Source organism: Carassius carassius, chromosome 15, assembly GCF_963082965.1.
Source record: "Carassius carassius chromosome 15, fCarCar2.1, whole genome shotgun sequence".
Classification (NCBI taxonomy): Eukaryota; Metazoa; Chordata; class Actinopteri; order Cypriniformes; family Cyprinidae; genus Carassius; species Carassius carassius.
Genome location: NC_081769.1, coordinates 17,239,875 through 17,266,747, shown reverse-complemented (window position 1 = coordinate 17,266,747; position 26,873 = coordinate 17,239,875). Strand labels below are relative to the sequence as shown.

Genomic DNA, 26,873 nt, shown 5'->3' with positions numbered 1-26,873 from the left:
AACCTTAACACTATATAAAATATAGGCTAACTCAGGCTAGCTCAACATTAAGCCTTTTCTTTGAACAAGTAAATCAATTTTTACAAATTAACTTCCATTTTAAATGAACAAATATTGTAAGTGAACAACAATAGCTCAAGTTTAGAAAAACATTTATTATTAAGACTTATTTTATTTCTGCATCTGAGTATAATGAGTTTAGTAGCCTATAACAGCAGCCAGAGTCTGCTTGTCATACATTGCTGACAGAAAAAGCTGCTGTTTAAAGTGGACACAGAATGTTCTAGGCAACATTTAATGTTAAGGTAGCTAGCTAACGGTCTGAAGTTACCTTGCAACAGTGTATGTTAACGTTAGCTCATCAACAGGTGTAGACCGTAGACTGTAAAAAAATAAGTAGACAGACATTTTGATTACCCTGAGCTGAGCTAATTTACTGAATCAACCAACTCACATCTCCTTTCTTTTTTTTCATCCATTAAGACATTAAAGTCATCTGTTGCTGGCGTTTCATGACTGACTGCGATACCGGCTGCTCAGTAGAACTTTCAGTGCGCTTACACTATTTAGAGTGTGCACGAGACGTCCCTGCCTGTACGCGGACGCGCGCATCGATACAGACAGGCAGGATGTCTGTTCTGCTCGGTCCTGCTCCTCCGTGACGATGACGGCGCGCGGTTAAAAAAAATCATAACAAACTAATTTGAAAGTGGGGGGGGGACACGAACGGGATTTTGAAAAGTGGGGGGGACATGTCCCCCCTGTCCCCATAGGAAATTACGCCCGTGGGAATTTCCTGGATTTCATCTGTAGGGTGTATTTTGGAGTTTCCGCACGAAAGTGCCCTCTGGCCTTCTGATGGAAATTTACTACTCATCACAGAACTGTGTTTCATTGACAAGTTGTGCATGACTATAGCAGCTTTTGCCTTATTGCAATTTCATTTCGATTTATCGTACAGCCCTACATTACCATGAAATAAAATTACTCATATTGTGATATAAGATTTTGGTCATATCTCTAATTAAAAATAAATAAACAAATACATTTAGCAAATTTTTGTGTTAGTTTGCATTTTTGGTGTTTGTAAAGTTGGTTGCATTGCTGTTATTTACTGTTTCACCAGGTCAGCCATCGCTGTTGGCCCCTGCCCAGTCTCCCAGCGCCCCTCACGCTCCAGCCATCACCGCCATCTACACCCCTACAAATGTGACTTTGGCAACTGGTGTGGTGTCTAGGGCAACGGTGTCACCCAGTGTGGTGTACACAGTGTCCAGTTCCTCTAGCCTATCTCCACACATCCTTCCTAAACACACCACAACAACCTCTCTGACCTCTGTAACCTCGGACAGGCAGGGGAACATATCCACACACTATGAGCGACAGTTGCACCAGGAACGAACACTGGACAGACAGCACATGGACAGTCAGGTCTACACACAGTCCTCTGAGAGACAGGCCGAGAAGGTTTCACTATTACAGCCAGACAAACATTTCCAGGTCCCAAGTAAAAGCAGCAGCAGTTCAGTTGCGCCCCCACTGGGCACCTCAGTGCCACTGCAGCCTGGAAGCCCTGCTCAAGTCTCCCATTCTGGTAGTATAGAATTTACCATCATAAAGCCTGTCTGTTTTCATGATGCTGCCCAGTGGTGATTTCTTTAGGACTAAACACAGTCGCTCTTTTCTCTTTCAACAGGAAGTGCTCCAGGGACACCCAAACTGATGACACCAAGACCTCCTCAGAAAGTGAAAGCCACAGTGGCCAACATCCCAGTGGGCAGTTATGATGCAGGAGGGAGAGGCAAAGAACGAGAAAAGGAGAGGGACAGAGAGAAAGAGAGAGAGCGAGAGAAGGACAAAGAGAGTGGCAGTCGGTTCTCATTTGAGGTAGACAAGGCAGCTGAGACGAGCTCGCCTGCAACATTCCCACCAGAGGAGGGGTCTGCAGATGCCCCCGCCCACTCTTTAGCGGAGAGTGCTACGCCTAGTTGCCGGGGCAAAGAAGCAAATGCTAAGGAGGTTAGTGTCATTATCCTGGCTGTCAGTTAGATTTAAATTTAGATTTTTTTTATATCAGTGTTAGTTGTCAAATATATTAGGTTTTAAATGTCAGACTTGATTAATCAAGCAGTGTTTGAAAAGTAATACTACATCAATTGAATGTGTAATAGGCCAAAAAAAAAAAGAAAAAAAAACATTACTCCGCTCACTCACTCATTTTCTTGCTCTACCCAGACTGAATGGAAGGAATCCCACCCTTCTTCTCCATTACCTTCACCCTCTGGATCAGATCCTGCTCCGCCTCAGTCTCATGGTGATAAAGATGCACCACCTAAAAAAATCAAGGCCCGGCCCCCACCACTCAAACGACCATTTGATTCTGTTGACAAGTATGTTTCATGGAATATGGCATCATTTGTACTATGACTTATTTCCAGATTCATGTTCATCATATGTTGGTAGTAATTACTTTTGCTTTGGCCGATATATCGAAATATTTGGTATATTTCCAATATCTGCATCAGGTGATAAGTTTTTCTGTTTGGCCAGTGCATTCGAGACTTATTTGGACGGCTCTGAGATAGGCAGCGCCTGAGCACACAGTGCTCACATTCTCTCTCTTCATTGTTTGCTGTCGCTGTTAAACAGTTCTTTCTGATACGGATTGAAGTCTGTCTAATCAGATAGAACTGTAAAACAAAGGAATTAAAAGGTATACAAAAAGTATTATAACGATTGCTTTTATATTTTTAGTAAAAGAAAAACAAACATTATAATACTTTCCCTTTTACCATCGGCATTCAGTAAATTTTCACTTAAACAAATGACAAAAAAAATAAACATTTAATTTCACAAACCTTGCAGACTTGGTCGAATCCAGCAGTGAGATTTTGTGAGTGCATTTGTATCCTGCATGATTGCGTGTTCTCTGTGTGACGGTCGGTCTGTCTGAGTTGAATGTGGACAGAACGAGAGTTCAGCTTCACAGTAGATGCACAATCAACAAACTTTAAACTCGTCATTTTAAATTATGCTGCACTTTATCCACTTGCCCACTGTCGTATTCATGTCGTTTTCACTGTGTGCTGTATGTAAAATTAGTGTAAAATATAACATTTTATATCACTTTATCTGAAAAAAAAGATTCTCAATGCACACAAACTATATATATATATATAATTTTTTTTTTTTTTTTAATTTGTGAAAAATACTGTAATAGGATTACAGAATCAAGTCATTTAAATCATTTTTAGATTATTTATACAATAAATAAAAATAATAATTACAAATTTTTACATATATAAGCTTTATATAGTATATAGTAATATTTTTTCTTTATAAATCGTGTGCACGTTTTAGTACATTGAGGGAACGAATTAGTAAATCGTGCACACGATTTAGCCTAATATCTTTTCCTGCATGTCATGTGCGGGGCTCCGTAATATTGGCATCAGCTGTCAAAAAAACAATACTGGCCAACCGCTAGTAATAACTTTTTAATCAGAGTTCAAAAGACCAGGTAAAATTTTGCTGGCAAAAGGTCCATTTTTCAAGTAAGGTCACTTTTAAACCGTACAGCTCTCTGATCGATGCAGCAAATAAATTTGACTATCTTGAACACGATGCACCATCACATCAAATTACTAATCATATGGATTCCTGGGTAGATTAATTGCATCCAAAATATAAGTTTTTGTTTGCATAATATATGTGTGTGTTCTGTGTATATTTATTATGTATATATAAATACACACACATACAGTGTATATTGTGAAAATATTTACATGTATTTACATCTCTTTATTTATATTCATATTTATATTATAAATAAATATATTTAATATATAAAAATATTTTTTTCTGGAATATATACATGCATGTGTGTATTTATATACAAATAATGAATATACATAGTACACAAAATATGTAAACAAAAACTTATTTTGGATGCAGTTAATTGCGATGAATCGTTTGACAACTCTGATTTCTATTGAAAAGACTGGATTTCAGGTAAATTTTCAATAAATGTAAATGTGACAATAGATCAACAGGGAAAATAATTTTGCATTGCATTTTTGGCATTACAAATTATGTTGTTATTATTATTATAACAGTTTTAGTGAATAATTGTATTTAGAAATGACTAATTTGAATGAATTTCCTATAAGTGTCTCAAAGTGTTCCTTTGATTAGTGACCTGGTGCAGAATCGTAAATGTTTTAACATTAATTAATTGCATGGTCACACTTTAGTTTGGGGACCAATTCTCACTTTTTTAACCAACAATGATTTTTGCCTCACTCTCTTAATTTAGTGCTTATTAATAGTAAGTTAGGTAGTTCTTGGGTTTAAGCATTGGGTCAGATTAAGGGTTCTAAAATATGGTCATGCAGAATAAGGCATTAATATGTGCTTTTTAAGTACTAATAAACCAATATGCCATCATGCAAGTATCATGCATGCTAATAAGCAACTAGTTAAAGTGTTACCAACTGCTATTTATTTTAAAGGCTTAAATGGGGGAAAAAAATATACGTGTTTTCAGATTTTGCACCCCACTCTATGTATAGCGTAGTCAAAATCTTGTGATTGGTGATGTGTGCAGGGTCCTGTCAGAAGTGTACTTTGAGGAGCGCTTTGCAGAGCTGCCAGAATTCCGTCCAGAAGAGGTTCTGCCCTCTCCAACCCTGCAGAGTCTGGCCACCTCCCCACGAGCCATACTGGGCAGCTACCGCAGGAAGAGAAAAAACTCCACCGGTGAGAGTAGCATTCACACTTCTCTAACAGCTCAGTGGGAAATCTAACTATAGCTGCGTCAATTCATTTGTTCATGTCTATCAAATCACAAATCAACTAGCCCTCATTCCCCCTTTCAACAGACCTGGACTCATCCACAGAAGATCCCATCTCTCCAAAAAGGAAAAGCCACCGCAGATCTAGCTGCAGTTCAGAGCCAAACACACCTAAAAGTGCTGCAAAGTGTGAGGGGGACATTTTCACCTTTGATAGGCCAGGTAATACTTCACCACCCACAAAACCATCATCATTCTGCAGCCTATATTATTCTGATTCAACTACATTATAATTTTCTCTCTATCTGGTACAGATGGAGAGGATATTCTGGGGGAGCTGGAGTTTGAAAAGGTGCCCTACTCCTCTCTCAGGAGAACTCTTGATCAGAGGAGAGCTCTTGTCATGCAGCTATTCCAGGAGCATGGCTTCTTCCCCTCAGGTAACACACACACACTTTTATACAATACTGTACCACCCACACAGCTTACAGACAGCACAGAAGTAAAGTAAAGAACAAACCAATCACAGCACAAATCTTAACCAAAATGGATGCTACTGACATAACACTATTCATTCGACCCATGGATTTCAACAAGACTAATGGAATCTTAAAATATTAATATAAAATATATATTATAGTAAAAAAATAAAATAAATCTATAATATGAATGTTTCAGGTGTTTTTTTAAATCTAGCTATTATAAACTATTACTTTTTTTTAAATTTATGATAAAAAAACAACAACCTCATATCAAGCAGCTGAGTCACTTCACAGGGAGAGAAACTACCATCAAATACACACTGAAACTCAAAGATCTTCATGGCAAACTAATGAAATAAGTTTAGTTTATCTTATGCTGCTATATTTGTAATATATTACGTATTACTAATAAGTTACTAGATAATAATAATATTATAATTATTTGTAAGGAATATCATATACCAATATATTTTTAGTCTGTTTTAATTTATTAATTTAATTTAAATGTTTTGTTGTAAATTAGTTCATTTGATTCGTTTTCATTTGATTACATTTTAAAAGATTGATTAAATTGTTGTTACATTTTATTAGACACCATTTTTGATTGATAAATTATAATAAATCATAAAAAATAAAAAGCAAAATTTAACAGAATTTAGGGGAAAATAAAATGGTTTCTTTGGAGTTTAATTGTGAAAAAAGTTTAGATTCATTCTCATGGTCTAACACACATGTGGAAAGCATGTCCACATTTATATTAAATTTGTCTATTGAGCATGTCTGTTGAACAAAATTTTTGAAATTCTGGTTGCCCTTTTTCATGCGGTAACAAAAAAAATTGACTGAAGCTTAAAAAAGGACCATCAGTGCATCGTAAAACATCAAAACTTCTGAAGCCGTGCAGTGGCTTTGTGTGAGAAAGAGAACAAAATTGAAGTGAGAACTTGTTAAGAGAATCTTTATTTTTATGTTGCTGGTCCTTAAAGGGACCCAAATGACAATGCTGTCATTAATTATTCACCCTCATATCATTCCAAATCTGTAAGACCTTCCTTCTTCTTCGGAAAAAAAGAAATTAAAGATATTTTGGGTGCATTCTGAGAGGTTTCTGACCCTCCCATAGACAGAAAGAATCCTTAAAGATCAAGGCTCAGAAACATAGCAAGTGGTTCAGACATCAGTGGTTCAACTGTAATTTTAGGATGCTACAAGAAGGCTTTTTGTGTGCAAAGAAAACAAAAATAATGACTTTATTCAACAATTCATCTCCTCCATGTCACCCTGGCATCATTTTGGAGAGTATCAGTAGTTGTACACCTCTATTGAGTAGGGGTGTAAAGGCCCAGATATACTTCAAACAAAGTTCTTTTTCATTCTTCATTTGAGGGCAAGAAAGAAGTTCGTAAAGGTTAAGCGACAGTATTCTATTTTCAAACATTCCGACCCCCCTGCGCTGCTGGAAGCAGGGTTGTAAACGTGTTACGCCGCCCACTAAACACAACAACGATCGCGGCTGTGAGAGAAGATCAGTTTCGTAAACATCTGGCATTAGCATTGATCTATTCTGTGGCAAGAAAAGAAAAAGAACAAGAACAAGGGGAGTAGATGGTATGTGAGTTCCACTACGGAGAGACTAAGCCTCAACACTCAGAGTACTAGCTTGTGGGGCCAAGCAACACAATGTCTCTGAAACATTCAAGATTGGACTGTGCACAGCCTGCAAGATAGTCGCAGAGATGTGTTCTCCTGTCTGACCTCCGTGGAATGAGAAATTAACTGGGGGAGAAAAAATCGCACGTCTAAGAAGGCAGAGTTCTAGAACACACCCACCTACTGCGTAACCGCCATCGACCAATGGTAGCTCAAAGGTGTTTAGGAGCCAAAACAAAGAACTTTGAACTTTTGTTGCCTGATTTTGTTCGCAATGACGTCATTTCAGTTCGTTCTTTGATTTCGTTTGAAGTATATCGGGGCCTTAACCCGGCATCCTGGCCAAATTTGTCAATTGGACTCTGACCATCATGGCCTCCTAACCATCCCCATATTTGTTGATTGGCTTCATCACTCTGTCTCCTCTCCCCCAATAAGCTGGTGTGTGGTGGGCGTTCTGGCGCACTGTGGATGCTGCACACTGGTGCTGGTTGAGGAGATTCCCCCTTCTATGTAAAGCACTTTGAGTGCCCAGAAAACTATATAAATGTAATGAATTATTATAATTATTATTAGCACATACGTAAACAATGTGTGCAATGTATATTTGTGGATACATTGTTTACATTCATATCAAACTGTAAATTATGTAAATTTTTTAGTAAAATTTTAGTTTTCTTTGCACACAAAAAGCATTCTCATAGGAAAATAACGGTTGAACCCCTGATGTCACATGGATTATTTTAATGATCTCCTTTTATTATGAACCACTAAAGATAAATCAAAGCCAGCGGCATATGTCAGAAGGACCTAGAGTTGAGAGTGCTCTAGGCGCATACATGATCACTGTGCGTTCACACCAGACATGACTTGCGCAAATAAATCTGGCTATTCGTGCATAGTTGGACGCTTGAACATTTTGAGTTTATTCGCTTCAGTCGCTCGTGAAATTAACTTCACAACATGGGAGGGGCTTCTGCCAGTTGAGTTCACGCAGCATTGTGATTTCAACCATCATTTATTCGGATAATTTTCAAAATATTACTGTTATTGTGTCATGAAATGTAGTTTTAAAAGTATTTCAGGCGAGAATGTAGTTGTTTTAAACTCAAATATGCGCTTTATTTATAAAGACAGCGCCTATTTAAAAATGTGTTTCACCGATGTCGGAGACGTGAGCTCTGCACGATCAGCATGAGCTCATGTATCCACCTAGAGCAGTCTCACCTCGGCTAGACCTTCTGATATGTGCTGCTGGCTCTGATGTCTCTTTAGAGGTTCAACTTAAAATATAATTAGTTTTGGGTAAATCTAACAGGTAGTGTTGTCAAAAGACCCGGTACTTCGGTACCAAGTCGGTATTAAAAAAATGTAAATGTGACGGTACCAGGTTTCTTTAAGTACCGGTAGTACCGAGGTCCCGTTCAAACCCGGTTCAGCGCTATGATTTCCGCGAAGCAGGAAATGAGGACGGAATCTCAAAATACAGTCATGAAAATTAAACTTACATTTTAATATGGACAGTCATAGAATTTGTCAAAGTTAGCATAAATTAATCAAATCTCCATATGGACCAGTATCTGTAAATGTTAAGCCGCAAATGTTGCTTGAAATATGAACCGTGTTCTGCGCTTCTCTGTGTGAATTAATGAATGGCAGGGACGTGCGCGTTTGTATACTACATAGACTGAAGCGCGTGACGCTTGCATTAATTTCAGCATCTGAGCTTCAGAGTTCTCTCTCCATCAAGCGATTTTTTCAGTTTCTCACATATGCAAAAGAGAGAGAGAGCGAGAGTCTTACCACGCTGAATCGACACGCTATATGTAAACTATTCTTTATTGTCTTTTCCTCTAATGGAGTTCATTTAGAATTATTCATATTCATTTTTGAACAAGCAGAAGACATACCGGTTTCTCCGGTAGTGGGCGGAGCTAATGCGCAAATGGCAATATCATTGGCTGGCGCTGATTTAGTACCGTCCCTGTTTTGATTTCAGCAAATCAGTTTGACCGAACGCAGACAACGTGATTAATATTCATGAACCCAGCAGCTCATCAATTCATAGTGCATTGGATATACATTAGTATGATAGTAGAATTAGTAGTAGTATTATCTTTTAATAATAATTAATATGATCTATTACTATCTTTTTACAGAAACCCTCAATGACCAAAAATATCTTAAGCATCACCACCAGTCTTAAGTTCAGTTAAAATGACAAATATGCATTCATTAGGCCTAAAAGTTAATTTTTACATAAAGGCATTGTGCTAGAAATATTAATATTATTTAGTAAAATGTATGTGATACTGCTACTACTGTTGAAAAAAATTATAAAACTATATTTTGTAAAGAAATAAATCACAATATTTCTTACATGTTTTAATTTTAATAGAAATCCCCTTTATTTACCAGAAATAAAATGTGTTTAAATTTCATAAATTAAAAGACAAATTAAATTTAGGTGAAACTTGTTTACTGTTTTTCATAATTATATAACTTGTAGAAAAACTTTAAACACAATTGTAAATAAGTATAAAGAATGGCATTGGTTTTATTTTTAGTGCTAAAAAGTTTTTTTTTTTTTTAATTAGCATATTTTTGTGTTTTGCTTTGGTACCGAAATTGGTACCGAGAACCGTGGATTTTCACTGGTATCGGTACCGAATACTGAAATTTTGGTACCGTGACAACACTACTAACAGGTGATCTTTGGTCTTTATTCAATTAATCCTTTTTATTCATGTTTCTGTAAAAGTATGAAGTACAGATCCGGGTATCCACATACAGCGACGATGACTTTGTCCTCCATTGTTGTTTCGCATTTTCCCTCCGCTTGCTACATTGTAATCACGTCACTACTAGAGCAAGCTCTTGATTGGTTAACGTGGCACGAAATTTCGACAAAGTTCAGATTTTTCAACTCCAGCGTTTCGCGCATCAAAATTAGCACATGTATCGTGCAAATCGCTTCTTTCGCGCCGCCTCATTCGTGCGAAACGCGCCGCAGGATGTCTATTCAAGTCTTTGCATTGACTTTACATGTAAATCACTCACGCTTAACACTTCATTCGCGTCTTGTGTGAACGCACCATTACGGGTTTGGAACTACAAGGGTGAGTAATTAAAGACAGAATTTTCGTTTTGGGGTGAACTATCCCTTTAAATTTGCTGAGAGGAGCATTTGAGATTATGAAGGCCGAAAATCCCTGCATTAGATAAAAACACTTTCAGAATTTTATTTCGTCTAATGCTCTCTTTCTCTCCCCCTTTCGCCCTTCTCTCGATCAATAGCTCAAGCTACTGCTGCATTCCAGGCACGGTACGCTGATATCTTCCCCACTAAGGTGTGTTTACAGCTCAAGATCCGTGAGGTCCGGCAAAAGATCATGCAAACGGCAGCTCCATCTGAATCGGCTGGCATTTTGGATATTTCCTCATTACCGGGACCTTCTGGGGCGGTGGCTGCCAATGACGCAGCTATGGAGGGAGAGCCTCAGGAAAAAGAGGCTGAGCAGGAGGGTGAGCAAAACAGCTCGGAGGAGCCCAGAAGCGCTGTCGATTCACAGGACACCAGCAGATGAGGTTGACGGGAAAATGGATGGCTTGAAGACCACGTTTCCCCTCAACATCTGCATGATCTACATTTGTTATCTTGTCTCTGCTATGACCGCCTCCAAAGGACTTAGAGAGAAAAAGCAAGAGCAAAATTTGTATGTAAATGGAGCAGATGAGGGGAGATGCATCAAAACACTTTGGGGTTTTCAAACTTCTCAGTATTTTACGTGATGTTGATTTATGAAAACTTCACATTCAGACACTTGGCTACATAAACATAGACACTCTTGAATATACATCATTATCTTAGTCAGTAGGCTTCCTTTGGACTTTGAAACTAGAGGACTGTGGGCCTGTCCTGTACGCCACTGAAGTAACAGTATTGCTGACACCTCTAGAAAGGTGGAACGTGCGAGGGCACTCCTATCCCTTTTCAGACTGAGTTGTGTTCTTACGGCCTGATTGGCAGTAGTTTGGCCACAGGTGTTTTTTTTTTTATTGGTTTCTGGGTTTCTGCCAGTCATTGTGAGGCGGGCCTCCACTGGCTGAGTTTAAGTGATATTGAAGACTTGTTGGACTTTGATTTTTTTTCTTCTGTGGTGTTTTAATTTTAGAAGAATTTTCACAGAGAGCTTTGTTAAGGCACTGAAAACCTTTGGCGAGAGACTCTGCGCTGCCATTCGTAAACCTTTCGTCCTATGATTGGCTTTAGTGGCTGTCAATCAAGCTGGGGTCATTCCAAAGCCTCCAATTGACTAGTCATGAAGGAAAAAAGGTAATGGAAGGGAAGTCAACAGGCACATTATTGCCATTGGTTTATGTTTTTCCATATATTAAGAAATAACACATATTTAAGCATTTCTTTCCCCTGCATTTTTTATTAAACTTTTCATGAGCTGGTGAAGCAAGGAGCAAAGAAAATGTTTGGGAATATATTCTTAAGAATTTATTATAAGAATTTTATTAACTTTTTAGAGGAGAAACTTGATTTTTCAACATGTAGTAATACAGGTCATTATGTTATAAAATCTCGTTATACTGTTCTTATTAATGCTTTGATGTTCTTGTGGATCTGATCCTTGTAACCAATATATATATACTGGATTCTTAATAATACTCTTTCTATAGCAGAAATGGAGGGATGAGTTTGCCCTCTTCCCTTGCTCCCAGATGCACTTCCACTACCTTTTTTAAACATTTTCTCTTTAACTCTTTATCTTGATATTCACAATATGTTTTATTCCGTACCAGGAAGCAATTATGTAAGCCTTTATTGTAAAACACTCCAAACATCTTTCTGGTAGTTGTACATGTTTTTTATTATTTCGATTTGCCACTTACATTCCTCCCCTTTTTCATTCCTCCTCCTGTCACTTTATCATTTTTTCCTCAATCACTTTAAGGCTTTGGTGGGACTAGGAGGCCACGGAAGATCTTCTCTTGCAGCAGTGGTCTTTGTTGTACATCAAAACAGTGGAAGTCCATAAACTCAAGGATCACAATAAAGAGCATCAACAAAATCATTGTTGGAAGAAACAAAGCCAGTAACAAGAAATTGTAAAACAAAAGGGGAAATAAAGAAATATGGCTATAAACTGTTCTTATTGAGTTAACTTGTTTTGCTGATTTACGTACCTAAGAAAGACTTTACACTGATAAGCTTTACATTTTAACTGTATCTCTCAGTAAAAAAAATAAACAGATGTTCAATAAAACAAGACTCTTCGTTATAAGTAAAAAGATTGTGCAACAACCGTTTAAAACTTCACTGATCTATTTTTGTGATTTGAGGGAGTATGCCTGAATGGTACAGTACATAAATTTATGAGATGTGACCGTTAAGAATAATGGAATGATTGGGTGTTTCCATATGCAAGTATTGGTAACATTATATTGTGGTTAGTTTTTTAATCACATTTCTACATTCTAGCCAATTGAATTATGGCCAAATGAATTAATTCCATGTATCAAAAGAACAAATTTAAAGATTTACTTTCAATCAAGAAGAATGCTCTATGATCATTTACTTATATAGTTTCAAACCTGTGACTTCTCTGAATCACAAAAATTTTATTTTCAAAAATGTGTGTGGTTTTGTCCATACAATGAAAGTCATTGGGGACCAGTGTTGCTTTGGCCCTCTTTGACTTGGATTGCATCTACTAAGAACACTGAAACATTCAAAATATATTCTCTTAGTTCAGCAGACGAAAGATTTTTTTTAATGACCTATCTCTTGGTGACATCATGATTGCTAGGTATTGCTGTTATAACCCCACTTCCTCAAAGAAATTACAAGGAAGGGAGACAAACCGTTTTAAGTTTATTTGCAACACTTTTCCAAATCAGCATCATAACATTAAAAATGCTACAAACATTCAGTGCACAGACCAAGAGATGGGAATACATGGGAATTCATTGTCCACTGCAGTGATGGTGCATAATATCTGTCCATGATGAGCACTTGTTTTGAACTTCCCCTGCCCTTAAACTCCTGCTTCCCAAGAACTGCAGGTCAGAACGTTAACCGGGAATCATTACACAGCATCCTGTGTTATCAACCTGCTCTACTGTCCACAGGTGTAATTCTTTACTTCTGAAATCTGTGCCTTCATACCCTCCATCTGGCTTTGTCCAAATGTCAGAATGAGAGTGTCATGCAGTATCAGTAAAACAGACTGTCCATTTCTTGTCCCAAAACGAGCTATCCAAATACAGATTTCATCTTTAAAACCAGCCCCCTTTTAAGATTGTTAGCTGAAATTATTTTGCAAAAAATGTCTTTAAAAATGGAAAAATAATGTTGCAAAATATCTGAAAGGATGGACTAGAGTGGCTATTTGAGGTAAGCTTGTTCACACATTCAATGGAAATGACTACAATGTTTTGAATATGGAACACATTCTCAATCTCTGCTTTCCGTGTTTTTTTCGCTCTGCACTTGTTCCGATCCACTTGTGCTCTTCTTTTAATCACAGTCTTCAAATCACCAAGATGATGGCCACTGGAGTGCTGCACTGTTTTTCACTTCTCTCACATTAACTGCAGGTTGTCCACAGTGATGGCCTCCATGTTGATGCCACTCTCCAGTGCTGTGTGGTACAGCTCGATGGCCTCTGCCAGGTCTCCGCTCGTCTCAATGATGGCTATAGTCTCTCCAAGCTCATTATACATGATAGTGGGAGTTCCCTCAGTCTGAAACATTGAGAAAATATAAACCATTATTGTGTGCACAAAAAATTCATTATGCAAAACTAGCAAAGACACCAGTTTGGATTTTTCCAGCCTTTTCGATATATTTTCAATTCCAAACACCTTTGAATCTGTTTTTTTAAATCGATTCCCAGATCTAACACAAAAGTAACAGTTTCCTACCTGTGTCAAGTTGGATGTTTGTATTTGAATGACTTGGGGTTGTCCAAGCTGCACTTCTTGTTGGCAGAAGGCTGGTACCAGGTCCATCTCAGAAGCTTCCACAACAGCAACAGTTGCGGTTTCAGAATCTGCAGCCACTGCTTCTGCGCTATGTTCTGATTCTTGTTGCTTTTGGGTACGATTGTGGGTCTTCCGATGGTTCCTAAGGTTCGAAACCGTCTTGAAGGTCTTTCCACATTCACCGCAAGCATGCGGCCGCTCACCCGTGTGTGTACGACGATGTTCTGCCAGATGCATGCTCTGCACGAAGCCCTTATCGCAGAACTCGCACCGGAACGGACGCTCACCCGAATGCGTGCGAAGGTGTTCCCGCAGGTGCGTATTCTGGCGAAACCGTTTTCCGCAGATCGCGCAAGGATACGGACGCTCACCGGTATGTACCCTCTGGTGTAGTGTAACACTTGAGGCTGAACCAAAGTGTTTTCCACAGACCGGACAGGGGTGATACTTGCCAGTGGCGGAGCTTGAGCCTCGAGGCCGGCCGGGCCCAAGTCCATGACTTAGCTGGTGCAGGCGGAGATTTGCAGGAGAGTTTAACCGCTTGCCACAAATAGTGCAATCTAGATTAGGTTTCACCATTGATGGAGCGCTTAGTTGCTCTGTATTATCCATATAGCCCTGCTGACTGCTAAACTGCGAATCCTGAGAGATACTGTGTGGCTGAGTCAAGTTGGGATGCTCCTCCAGGCAATGAAGGTCTCGTTGACGCTTGCGCAAGAACCCCTCGCAACAGTGCGGGCAGGGGTACGGTGCTGGTGACCCTGGGTGGTGAAGAAAACGATGAGCTACAAGTTTAGCAGGACGGATAAAAGTAGCGGAGCAGTCTGGACAGGGTGAGGGCGTCACATTGCCGTGAAGATGCTGACGGTGTTGACGAAGATTTGACGATTGACTGAAGGCTTTGTGGCAAATGTCACACCGGTACGGACGGACTCCTGTGTGTGTGAGTCCATGACGGGAAAGATTTGCAAGAGAGGAAAAGGTCTTTCCACACATGCTGCACTGGAATGGCCGCTCGCCAGTGTGCGTGCGCAGGTGGTTGCGCAGATGGATCTGCTTCTTGAAGGGTTTACCGCAGATGTTGCATTTAAAGCGCCTTTCGGTGGTATGAGTTGTTCGGCGATGACGCAACAGACTGACCTGTGAGGGGAATCTTTTTTTACAGATAGAGCAAGGGAACTTTGGTTCTTCCTCAGCAGCAGTTCCATGTTTACTTGGTTCCTCTCCTACTCCGTCCACACTGGCAGTAGTTGAATGGTTGGGTTCAACTGTCAGTATTTTCACTCCATTTTGGGTTTGTTCTGTATTTGAGGGTTCAGCATGAAGCCCGTTTTCTGTTGGCTCTGAAGACTGGGAAACCACTGAAATACCTTCAACGAGCACAGGACCTGTGTCACTGGATTCTTTTCTGTCATCTTTCACAGGAGGAACTGTCAAAACATGTCTTTCTTTCCTCCAAGCAGCCTCTCGTTCTCTTGCTCTTTGGATGATAGAGAGAGGTGACTGCTGGGCCAGTACAATCTGCAAAGCGGAGATGGTTGAATTAATCTCACAATGAATCTTTTGTCTTAGTTAAAACGGTCCCATTCAATTCCCTTTTTAAGGAAAAAGTATATAATAGGCCATTGTGTAATTAATAGGTTCTGTGGTGTGTGATTTTTTTTTTTAAATAGCACTAACAGTATGCATTTTTCTTGAATGTGATATTTTTCAAATTGCATGGGAAATGAGAAGACTGACGTCAGTGCAAATATGTAAGAATACAATTATAATAATTCAGTTCTGTTAAGTTATTGGTGTTTTTTTTTACGAATGAACAATATATCTGTACATTATTGGTTATTGGCAGATATTACAGATTTTTTTTAATGTATTTTACTTAAAAAAAAAATGTTATTTATACATTTGAAATATTCTATATGCATCACCAATACTGAATATTTATTTGTACATGGCCACTTTTTCTATTTTAACATTCAAATTAACTTTGAAATTATTTAACCCTGTTAAAAATGAATGTGAAATGAATGTCTGTTTTTCATTGTGTACATTATTATGCCTAATAATTAATGCCTAAATTCCCTTGCATCATTTAAGGTTTCATTTTTATTTACGTTGTATACAATATAGTGTAAAATGTTTAATATGAGGCATTTACAGATTATCAGCCAAAACATGAAAATCAGCCAAAATCGGTGCATCCTTAACATTTTTAAAAATCTTAATTTCATTTTGATTAGGGCAAAGGCATCTAAATGTAATTATAGGGGAAATGAACATAAACAATTAAATAACAGCAAACATATATCCAATATTGAGCTATGCGAAAACATTTAATAGATGTAATCTCATAAATCAGCTGATAAGATAATTTCCTTTATTAAGTCAACTATTACCTGAGAGACTGGTGCGGTCGGCTCACGTACTCGGTGAGTGCGACGATGGTACAAGAACTTCGTCATGTTGGTGAAAGTTTTGGCACAAAATGGGCATTTGTGCAGTGGCTCAGATGTATGGGATTTCCTGAAGCAGGAAAAGTGAAAGAAAAATTAGTTTTGATGACAGAGAACACAAATCACTAGCAAGTTTTAATGTTTGACTATACAGTTTGTATTTATTACCTGTGTATCATGAGAGTCATTTCTGTTGTAAAACCATGTCCACAGTCCACACACAGAAAACGTGCCTCACCAGAGTGTGTGCGCATGTGAGTCTGAAGGGACACCAACTTCTTAAACACTTTATCACACTCTGGACACTCGTGTGTTCCTTGTTCATGCACTCGAAGGTGTGCCACAAGCCGATTGGCAGAGGTAAATGTTCTTTTGCAGTCCTCACACTGAAGATTGCTGGGTGGCGGCGTCAATCCCAAACCAGCTGAGCGGGCAGTGTATGTTCGCCTCCCAGCAATACTTTTGCCAACTTTGCTGCCCTCTTCGGATCCATCGCTTCTTCCTTCATCTTCCTTAGCCCCAGAACTGTCTTCATACCCCACCATCAGCCCAGTGTCCCCACTCTCTTTGTCCTGGCCTAAGAAGTGCTCCCCCTGGTGTTGAAGGAAATCCTCTGGTGTGCTAAACAGCAGATTACACTCAGAACACTCATAAGGATGGATAATTAAAATCTCCTCATTTTCCTTCTTTAAAGTGTTCACCTGACCAGAGGAAGGGAGGAGGTTAAAAGTGGTCACATTGTCCAGCCGTATAGGATCGGCGGGTAAGAGAGGGGCGAGGAGTTTAGCTTTGCGGAGAGTAGCTGAAGCAGAACCATCAGCGATCGCTTGGGCGGAGCAGAACTGTAGGCGGAGCATAGCAGAAGTGGAGCCAGGCAGGGAAGCGTTGGCTGGTACTAGCATAGTTCTGGGAGGGGCTGAAGTTTTAGATGGGGTTTCTTGCTCTCGAAGAGCCTGAAAAATAAAGGCAACGGAAGTGAGTTTGGAAATTTGGGTCGTGTGACATCCTCAAACAATGTGGAAATAGGCTAGGACATTGTCACACCGAAACTCCTGAATTAATAAGATGGAAAACACCTGATCCTAACACCGTGTTTTAACTAGATGCATTGCCAACAACAGTTTTCAGAAGATTTTAGACCAATGAGTGGGCAGGACTACCCACTGTGACAGAAAAAATTGATTTTACCGTGTCACTCCTAATAAGATCATGGTGTAAAACAAACCCCCTTTAAAGGTGCTCTAAGCGATGCCGGGAGTCGTAACTTCTTGTTGACGTTCAAATTGTTGTCAAACAAAACGGAGGCTAGCTAGACCCTTCCTCCTCCTCATCCGTGCACTAACCTCCCAAACCCCACCCCCAAATCTTTCTTGTCGGTTATTGGCTGGAACAGTTTGTTATGTTTTGTTTTGCGGGTGAGCCCAGTTTGTTTTTCTTGTTGTTTGTGGAGCCTGTGGTGTCTAGAGAGACCCCGTTTTTTTACAGTGTGTTCAGGGGACAAGCAGCTAGCGGATAGTGGGGAGATGTTTGCTGGATGTGACAAAAAATGTTTTGGCCTAAAAAATGTGTGACATCACTTAGAGCACCTTGTATTTGTATTGTGTGTATAGCTGTATGTATGTTAACAGACCTGGGCTAAGTTCAGGATCTGGCCTGCCTTCTGTTCATCCAGAACTAGATTTTGAACATTGAGCAACTGAAGCGGAGTGACTGAACCATCTGCCTGAAGAACATATTCCTGAAACGGAACACAAAATTCAATTAGAAAGTTACTAAAAAGATTACAAGATTAATATTTTACTCCACAGTATGTGCAAGTTGTTTATTGAGCACCTTAAAGTTCCCCTGAAGTGCCTTGAAACATGAAGCATAATTCTATGTGGTGATGTAATTTCAACTGAAACAGGAAGAGAGTAATGATGGGTCGTTCTTGAACGATTCATTCATTTTGAACAAATCTTTTATGTGACTCGGAAAGAACGAGTCGTCTCGAGGAGTGATTCGTTCAGTCGTAGATGCGCAAAATTCTATAGGTTCTATACTGGAATTAGTCTAGTAGTTCACCTGTTTCAGTCAATGCAGTCTGAGCCGGAAAGAGAATTGATTAGTTCATCTCAGTCTTTCGGGGTTGAGTCATTCCTTTATTACGTGACAGACCCCCCTTTAACCTATGCAGTCTGAGTCTGAAAGAGACTTAATAATAATAATAATAACCAACTCTTTATTACCTTTGTTACAACATTCAGTGTATGGAAAATAACCATCATGACAGAAATCAACACATTTATAAACTGTGAGAAGTAAAAAGCTACAATTTGAGACCAGACATGCAGTAACTGTAAGAGTAAATAATAATTATAAAGATGATAATAATAATAACTATGCACCCATTTGTAAGGAAGCTTGTAAATTAATTTCTCTCGATGACTCGATAGATGAACTAATCAATTCTCTTTCCAGCTCAGACTGCATTGAGGTTGTTGATCTGAATTTGACAACTTGTCATATTAATATTTGTATTTCTAAGCTGAAATTTACACTCACTTCTCTGATGTGAAAAGCTTAATCTGAAAAGCACACACAGACAATCAAATTTGTACGACATATTTACTTTTGCACTTTACTTCAATTTTGTGGCACTTGCAACCTCTCAGATCTGGCAGTACTAGTTCAAATTCTAGCGCTTTGACTTTTGCACTTGTATATGCAGATGTGAGAGTGCAGAGTCAAGGGCAGGGCTTTGGTGCGAATGAAGACATTTTATTGGTCGAAAGAAATTTTTTTATGTATAAGCTATTTGTGAAACTGCAAACTATTTTCACTGAATATCCTTAGCTTTGACAGGATTTTAAGACACTAGATTCATCTTGTCATTCAGGTATTATTTGGTAGACAAATAATGCAACATCTTTCATATGTATATCCTATTGCATATCAATGTATCAGAGTTGCGGCATAACTATGTTGTTTTTATTATTTTTATGTTTTATAAAAATAATTTAAACTTCTTTATTTTGTTAAATTACTAATTTGCTTGTCAGTAATTAACCTTTTTAAATGCAACATAAAAAAAAAATTAAACTTAAAAATCGAGTGTTTGATAATGTCTAAATGTACATTAAAAAGCAAAACCTAAAAACCAGGGCTTGAAAAAACGAAAAATAAATAAATAATAAAATAATACAATCGGTTCACTCAGAGGAGAATCAATATTTTAACATTTCTGTTACTGCGTTCCTCGGATATTATTACCATTCACAAAATGGTTCGGGTGTAAGAAATACCGGTTAATGACATTAATTTTTTTAAAACAATTTTCTTTGTCTATAATTTGCCTAATAATAATAATAAAGTACAGCATTTTCTTTACTCAAAGAGTTAAGTCACAGCCAACTTATTATTTTGTAGATTTTGGCCAAATTTATACAGGCTACTAAAGAAACAAACTAACAAACAAATCTGTCAACACTTTAAAGACATTAAAGTATTTTTAAGATATTTAATAAAGTTTTTTTTAACAATGTTTTGTTTTTCAAACAATGTATTTGTTATTTAACTGTATTTTATTTTGATAATGAACAGGGGCCCACTCTCTGCTGTTTTCGTTTTCTTCTCCGAAAACTTTGCAACATGTCACAATGAACCGTAATTTAGCAATTTTTTTCTTTCTTAATCTGTCAATATGTATTTAGTGTATATGCCTATATTCCTTTATATGTAATCCTATAGTTTTTTTGTTTTCTCAATTCACAGAAGCGCTGTAGGTGCGTGTGATCTCTTAAAATTTCTCACATATCCTCAGATAAACTCTAAGGGCGGGGCATTGCCATTGAGACTTGCCTTTGATGAGTTCACAGCTGAGCGGACATTTCACTCGTTGGCTTCAGCGTCACATTTGCATAGGACGTACTACTGGAATTCGTGATTGGTTGACAGCAAATTTCAAATATTAAATGGAACGATAAAATAACGTTATTAACCAGTTAATGGCCATTTCAAATTTTCGATTCTGTTCAGAACTATAAAAATTTATTTCGTTTGTTTCTGGTTCTGTTCCTGCCTAAATTTTGTTTGTTTCCGGTTTTCGTTTTTGTTCCTTGAACTGGTTCATAGCCTTGCCAAAAAATATAAGCGGAGTTTTGAGCAAGCAGAGTAGAGCTAAATACATGTATTTATTAAACATCCATAAGGCCATCATCTAGTGGTTAAACAATGGCGTTACATATGAATATTATATTTCTGGCCACCAAATACCTCTAATTTGCCTCTTTGCACTTGAATTTAAAAACATTTTCTCTATTTTGACCCTAAATACTACACTAATGGTAATATAAATTATAAGCATATTAGAAAATTTTATATTTTAAATGCTTATTCAAGGATCATAATTATTGCCCATATTATTTAGTACCAAAATCTCTTCAAATTAACTAAACAGAACTGAGCTAAAATGTAGTACAGTTATTTTATTAGTTAAAAGTTACACTTAAGGTGTTTGGTCACATTTGACTGCCAAGTAGAATGAGAATATATTAATGCTGTTTCATTCCCCAGAATAAAATGCTATTGTAAAGCATAGTCAGCATAGTTGTCCAAGCACAATCAATGTATATTATGTGATAATAATTACTAGAAATCACTGCAAATATAGTGAAACTGCTGTCTGGCCCGATTAATCCCATTCAAACATATTGACAGCGCAACTGATTTAGTACTATTGATAGCTCCATGAAACACGTGACCGCGTGGTGGCGGGATCAAACCATGTCACAACTGTTTCTTAGCGGCTCTTGTACAGGGATATTACTCTGCAATATGCAATAGGATATAAATATGAAAGATGTTGCATTATTTGTCTACCAGATAACACCTGAGTTACAGGATGGATGCAATGTCTTAAAATTCTGTAAAAGCTATATAAGGATATTCAGTGAAAATAGTTTGCTGCAGTGTTTTACAAATAACTGATAAATATGCATAAAACACAAATTTCTTTCTTGGCCAGTCGTGATGGCTGGGGTTGTTCATTGGCCAGGCATCGACCAATAAAATGTCTTAATTTGCACCACAGCCCCGCCCCCGGCTCTGCACTCTCTCATCTGCATATACAAGTGCACAAGTGAGTTTTGCAACAGGAATACCACAAAAGGAGTAACAGAAGTCAAAGTGCTAGGATTTGAACTAGTACTGCCAGATCTGAGAGGTTGCAAGTGCCAACTTGTAAAGTGAATATGTCGTAAACATTTGTGTATGTCATATTCTTTATGTGAATTTCAGTCTACACATTTGTAACTATTAATCTGCAAATTCCAATTCAATTCTAATCACAGACTGAAGACCCAGGTAAACAATGAATTAATCTTTTCTGTTTCTTATAACATTATAGATCTTTATTGTTTGTAGTGTGATCAAGGTTTGCTTAAGTACTAGTAGACATGTTAGGGAAGTAACACATAACATTTAAATTATATTTGTAAAAAACGAAATGACTCGAAAAAAGATTATTTCATTTTGCTGAACGAGACTCAAAGGTCCGAGTCGGTAAAATGATCCGAACTTCCCATCTCTAGAAGAGAGGGCGGGTGCCCCACCCACCTTTTAAATTAGCCAATAGTGTTTTGTTTATATTTGCATGGGTCAAAGCTGTTGAGCTCGGTAAAGCCGCATTTGACAGCCACAGTCTAATAGATTACCCCTAGCAAAGATACATTTAATGTAATCAAGGGCGATAGTATAAACTTTTACATTCTTACAAAAAAGAAATATATTTCAAATAAGCCATTGTTTTGAACTTTCTATTAATCAAAGAATCCTGACATTTTTTTTTAAATCATGGTTTCACATAAAATGTTTAATATTTTCAACAATGATAATAAGTTACCATAGCAGCAAAATAGTCTTATAAAAGACTTTTGAAAAACATAAAAAAAAAACATTACCATTGCCCAGACATTGGAACAGAAAAATGTACATTAAATTATTTGATTTATACCTAAGCCATATAAAAAAATTTAGGCTTTTCAATACTTTTTCATGGGAGTTTATTATTTTATAATAAATATACAAAACTTGTATATTATATTCATTCATTACACAAAGGCTGATATTTTTCAAATGTTTATTTCCTTTAATTTTGATAATTAAAACTGACAACTAAGGAAAATCCCAAATTCAGTGTCTCAGAAAATTAGAATATTACTCAAGACCAATACAAAGAAAGGATTTGTAGAAATCTTGGCCAACTAAAAAGTATGAACATGAAAAGTATGAGCATGTACAGCACTCAATACTTAGTTGGGGCTCCTTTTCCCTGAGTTACTGCAGCAATGCGTCGTGGCATGGAGTCAATCAGTCTGTGGCACTGCTCAGATGTTATGACAGCCCAGGTTGCTCTGATAGTGGCCATCAGCTCTTCTGCGTTCTTGGGTCTGACATATCGCATCTTCCTCTTCACAATACCCCATAGATTTTCTATGGGGTTAAGGTCAGGCGGGTTTGCTGGCCAATTAAGAACAGGGATACCATGGTCCTTAAACCAGGTACTGGTAGCTTTGGCACTGTGTGCAGGTGCCAAGCCCTGTTGGAAAATGAAATCTGCATCTCCATAAAGTTGGTCAGCAGCAGGAAGCATGAAGTGCTCAAAAACTTCCTGGTATACGGCTGTGTTGACCTTGGACCTCAGAAAACACAGTGGACCAACACCAGAGGATGAAATGGCACCCCAAACGAATCACTGACTGTGGAAACTTTACACTGGACCTCAAGCAACGTGGATTGTGTGCCTCTCCTCTCTTCCTCCAGACTCTGGGACCCTGATTTTTACTTTCATCAGAGAACATAACTTTGGACCAGTCAGCAGCAATCCAGTACTTTTTGAAGTGAGACGCTTCTGACGCTGTCTGTTGTTCAAGAGTGGCTTGACACAAGGAATGCGACAGCTGAAACCCATGTCTTGCATATGTCTGTACGTAGTGGTTCTTGAAGCACTGACTCCAGCTGCAGTCCACTCTTTGTGAATCTCCCCCACATTTTTGAATGGGTTTTGTTTCACAATCCTCTCCAGGGTTTCGGGTATCCCTATTGCTTGTACACTTTCTTCTACCACATCTTTTCCTTCCCTTCGCCTCTCTATTAATGTGCTTGGACACAGAGCTCTGTGAACAGCCAGCCTCTTTTGCAATGACCTTTTGTGTCTTGCCCTACTTGTGCAAGGTGTCAATGGTCGTCTTTTGGACAACTGTCAATTCAGCAGTCTTCCCCATGATTGTGTAGCCTACAGAACTAGACTGAGGGACCATTTAAAGGCCTTTTTGAGTTAATTAGCTGATTAGAGTGTGGCACCAGGTGTCTTCAATATTGAACCTTTTCACAATATTCAATTTTTTCTGAGATACTGAATTTGGAATTTTCCTTAGTTGTCAGTTATAATCATCAAAATTAAAAGAAATAAACATTTGAAATATATCAGTCTGTGTGTAATGAATGAATATAATATACAAGTTTCACTTTTTGAATGGAATTAGTGAAATAAATAAACTTTTTGATGACATTCTAATTATATGACCAGCCCATGTATATATTGTTATAAAAGTCCACAGGACTTCATAGTCTGGGGTCTGTTTGTAGAATTTTTAAAATAAACATTTTTACAATATACCAAGTCAGAAGGCTCATTAGCTGAAAAAGATTTTTTTTCCTACATAAATGAATTCTGCCACTCTCAAAAGAATAGGAATCTAATCAAAACAAATGGAGAGCAAATCATAATCAGCATGGATACCCAGCCCTTATTTATTAGAGTGTGTGTGTGTGTGTGTGTGTGTGTGTGTGTGTGTGTACTCACTGTGTCATTGCTCAAGCTGCTGTGGGTGCTGCTTCTGTTGTGTGTCTCTCTGTGAGCAAACCACAGCTCAGGTGTGTCAAAAAGAGCCAGACATTCCAAACACTGATACTGGATTGGCATTTCTGCATCGACAGCATCCACCTCTGTGACCTCACATAACTCTGTAAATAACGCATTCATGTGCTGATTACATGCACTTTAAAAAAAAAAAACAAGATACATACAGTACAGCAGAACACACATTAAATACTGCACTCACCCTGGCCTGCCTCTCTCATGTGCAGCTCTTGATGCAGCAGTAGTTCATCTGGGTTCCTCAGGATGGCTCCACACTCCAGGCACTGATAATGGCTCTCCCCAGTGTCACAGTCCTCAAGGCTCGGCAGGACCTCGACCTCGCCCCCATCTGCTCCAGTGTGGATCTGTTGGTGCACCAGCACCTCCTCCAGTGTATTAAAGAGCTGCTGGCACTCACTGCACATGTACTGATGCTCCACATATTCCTGATCACTCATGGTAACTGCACAGTGCTAAACCTGTTAAGATGCAAAAACTATCGGTGTGATGAAGAGCTGATGCAGTGCTGTAATGCAATAAACAAGCTACAGGTAGTCCAAAATGCAGCAGCTAGAGTCCTTACGAGGTCAAGAAAATATGATCATATTACCCCAATTTTACAGTCTCTGCACTGGCTACCTATTAAGTTCCGTATCAGTTACAAATTATCATTACTTACCTATAAGGCCCTAAATGGTTTAGCTCCTGCGTACCTAACTAGCCTTCTACCACGCTACAACCCATCACGCACCCTAAGGTCACAAAACACTGGACTTTTGGTAGTTCCTAGGATAGCAAAGTCCACTAAAGGAGGTAGAGCTTTCTCACATTTGGCTCCCAAACTCTGGAATAGCCTTCCTGATAATGTTCGGGGTTCAGACACACTCTCTCTGTTTAAATCTAGATTAAAAACACATCTCTTTCGCCAAGCATACGAATAATGTATCTTTTAAATTGTGAGTGTAGTTGCATCTGATCAAATGTGCATTTTTATTCATTAGCTTGGGTTAAACTAATTTTACTTTGTTGGATCAGCAGCTATGCAAATGATGTATCTATTTTGTTTCTATGTTTTGCCACGGACTAGGATTTACACAAGCTCCAGTCTGGATCCAGAACACCTGAGAAAAGATGATGCTGACCCTCAGAAGACCTCAGATGATGCTAACCCTGAATCAACAAACAGAACTAACAAATATTTGTGATTGCATCAATAATTGCAGTTAATAATGTTCATCGTCTGCCTGACTATGTCTTGTATTAATTTTTCTGAAAAATCCTGTCATATGCACATAAACTGACAGTCACCACTTATAAGATACTACTAAATATTGTAGAAACGTAATTTTCTGTAAAGCTGCTTTGTAACGATTTATATTGTAAAAAGCGCTATACAAATAAACTTGAATTAAATTGAATTGAATTAAACTGCTAAAAGACACACTTAAATAGTTTAAAATAATTTTGAGATTAATACACATAGATTATTATAAATTATAGTTGGGTCTAAATTCTCTCTTCTACAAAGGGGGCCTTGGAGTCAAAAATGTTTCTCTCTCTCTTTCTCCACACACACACACACACACACACACACATATATATATATATATATATATATATATATATATATATATATATATATATATATATATATATATATATATGGATATTTCTATTTAAGATCTCAAGGCTGTGTCCCTACTTTTTGTAAACTATCAGCTGTTTATGAGAATATGTATTAAATCAGGTCACATGTCATTAGGCCTATGCATTAAATATATTTATGCACAACATTTTAATATGAAATCTGTGCACAATATACGAGTAGACAATTCAATAACTTCTCTTCATCAATAAATTAGAAAACAGATGCATGTGTTAAAAGCAAACTGTTTTATAATAAACCTGAAAATAATGCAAAACTTCTGGCACTAACGTTAGTCTTGGCGGAATCGGTACTAACAAACAACAGCTTTAGCGGGTTTCAGGTAGTGGTTTACCTTGTGGCGAGCAGTTGGTGGCGCTCTTCAGATTTTGCCAGAGCTTCTGGAGCGCACCGCTGTCTCCTGAGCGAGTCACCCCGCTGTACGGCGGTCGTCAGGCGGCGCTCTTCACTTTTCCCCGCAGGTCTAAGAGCGCTGAAGGGAGGCCTTCTTTCCCCAGTCTTTTCCGAGGCTCGCCGCGCGCGCTGCAGCTGGGTGATCTCTCGTGCAGCGCTCGTCGGCACCGCGGAAGCGTTCCCGTGTTCAGAATGCGTTTCTCACCGCAACGAACCAATATTAATCAGTGCTACGCAATGTTTATGAAATATTTTGACGTAAAGACGATCGTGGATGTGGAAATGTACCGTTTGTCTGGCCTCTGTTCCTTGCTCTGCGCATGCTGCCCGCCCCATGGAGGGTCGCCTGTGGCGTGGGCAAGGCGCTGATTGGATAGAAAGACTGTCTGTCTAACTCCAGCTCTTGTGATGGACAGTCTAATGATTGAAGCATTTCTGGATGCTAGAGCTTGTAAAAGCGAGGCTACATCTGCTGATAGAAAGGTCATCAATAAATTAAATCATCAATAAATTCATTAATAATAAAACTAATAAAACACA

General features: G+C 38.3%; 2 protein-coding genes across 3 annotated transcripts in view; one reads left to right on the top strand and one right to left on the bottom strand.

Moving 5' to 3' along the window:
* The window catches only part of LOC132158298 (protein capicua homolog), a 50,942-nt gene extending 38,856 nt beyond the window's left edge, over window positions 1–12,086 (top strand). For both annotated transcript variants that reach the window (XM_059567647.1, XM_059567648.1), the window contains exons 15-21: window positions 1,127–1,594; window positions 1,697–2,019; window positions 2,236–2,390; window positions 4,607–4,758; window positions 4,881–5,015; window positions 5,108–5,233; window positions 10,223–12,086. In XM_059567647.1, the coding sequence (XP_059423630.1) occupies window positions 1,127–1,594; window positions 1,697–2,019; window positions 2,236–2,390; window positions 4,607–4,758; window positions 4,881–5,015; window positions 5,108–5,233; window positions 10,223–10,512 (1,649 nt within the window). In that variant the 3' untranslated portion in view covers window positions 10,513–12,086. The remainder of the gene's footprint in view (window positions 1–1,126; window positions 1,595–1,696; window positions 2,020–2,235; window positions 2,391–4,606; window positions 4,759–4,880; window positions 5,016–5,107; window positions 5,234–10,222) is intronic.
* A 703-nt stretch (window positions 12,087–12,789) lies between these two features.
* znf526 (zinc finger protein 526) lies at window positions 12,790–26,661 on the bottom strand. The gene is made up of 8 exons (XM_059567646.1): window positions 26,275–26,661; window positions 24,477–24,753; window positions 24,218–24,378; window positions 18,005–18,112; window positions 16,543–17,327; window positions 16,318–16,444; window positions 13,862–15,442; window positions 12,790–13,681 (listed from the first exon to the last, which is right to left on the bottom strand). Exons 2-8 carry the CDS (start codon window positions 24,730–24,732, stop codon window positions 13,520–13,522), a joined length of 3,180 nt encoding a protein of 1,059 aa, XP_059423629.1. The 5' UTR covers window positions 24,733–24,753; window positions 26,275–26,661; the 3' UTR covers window positions 12,790–13,519.
* Between the last annotated feature and the right edge of the window lie 212 nt (window positions 26,662–26,873).

Coding starts and splice junctions, on each gene's coding strand:
- znf526 (XM_059567646.1), bottom strand. CDS start 24,732: ATGAGTGATCAGGAATATGTGGAGCATCAGTACATGTGCAGTGAGTGC. Junction 24,379..24,476: donor CATGAGAGAGGCAGGCCAGG/GTGAGTGCAGTA, acceptor CGTTATTTACAG/AGTTATGTGAGGTCACAGAG. Junction 13,682..13,861: donor AAACATCCAACTTGACACAG/GTAGGAAACTGT, acceptor TCAATGTTTCAG/ACTGAGGGAACTCCCACTAT.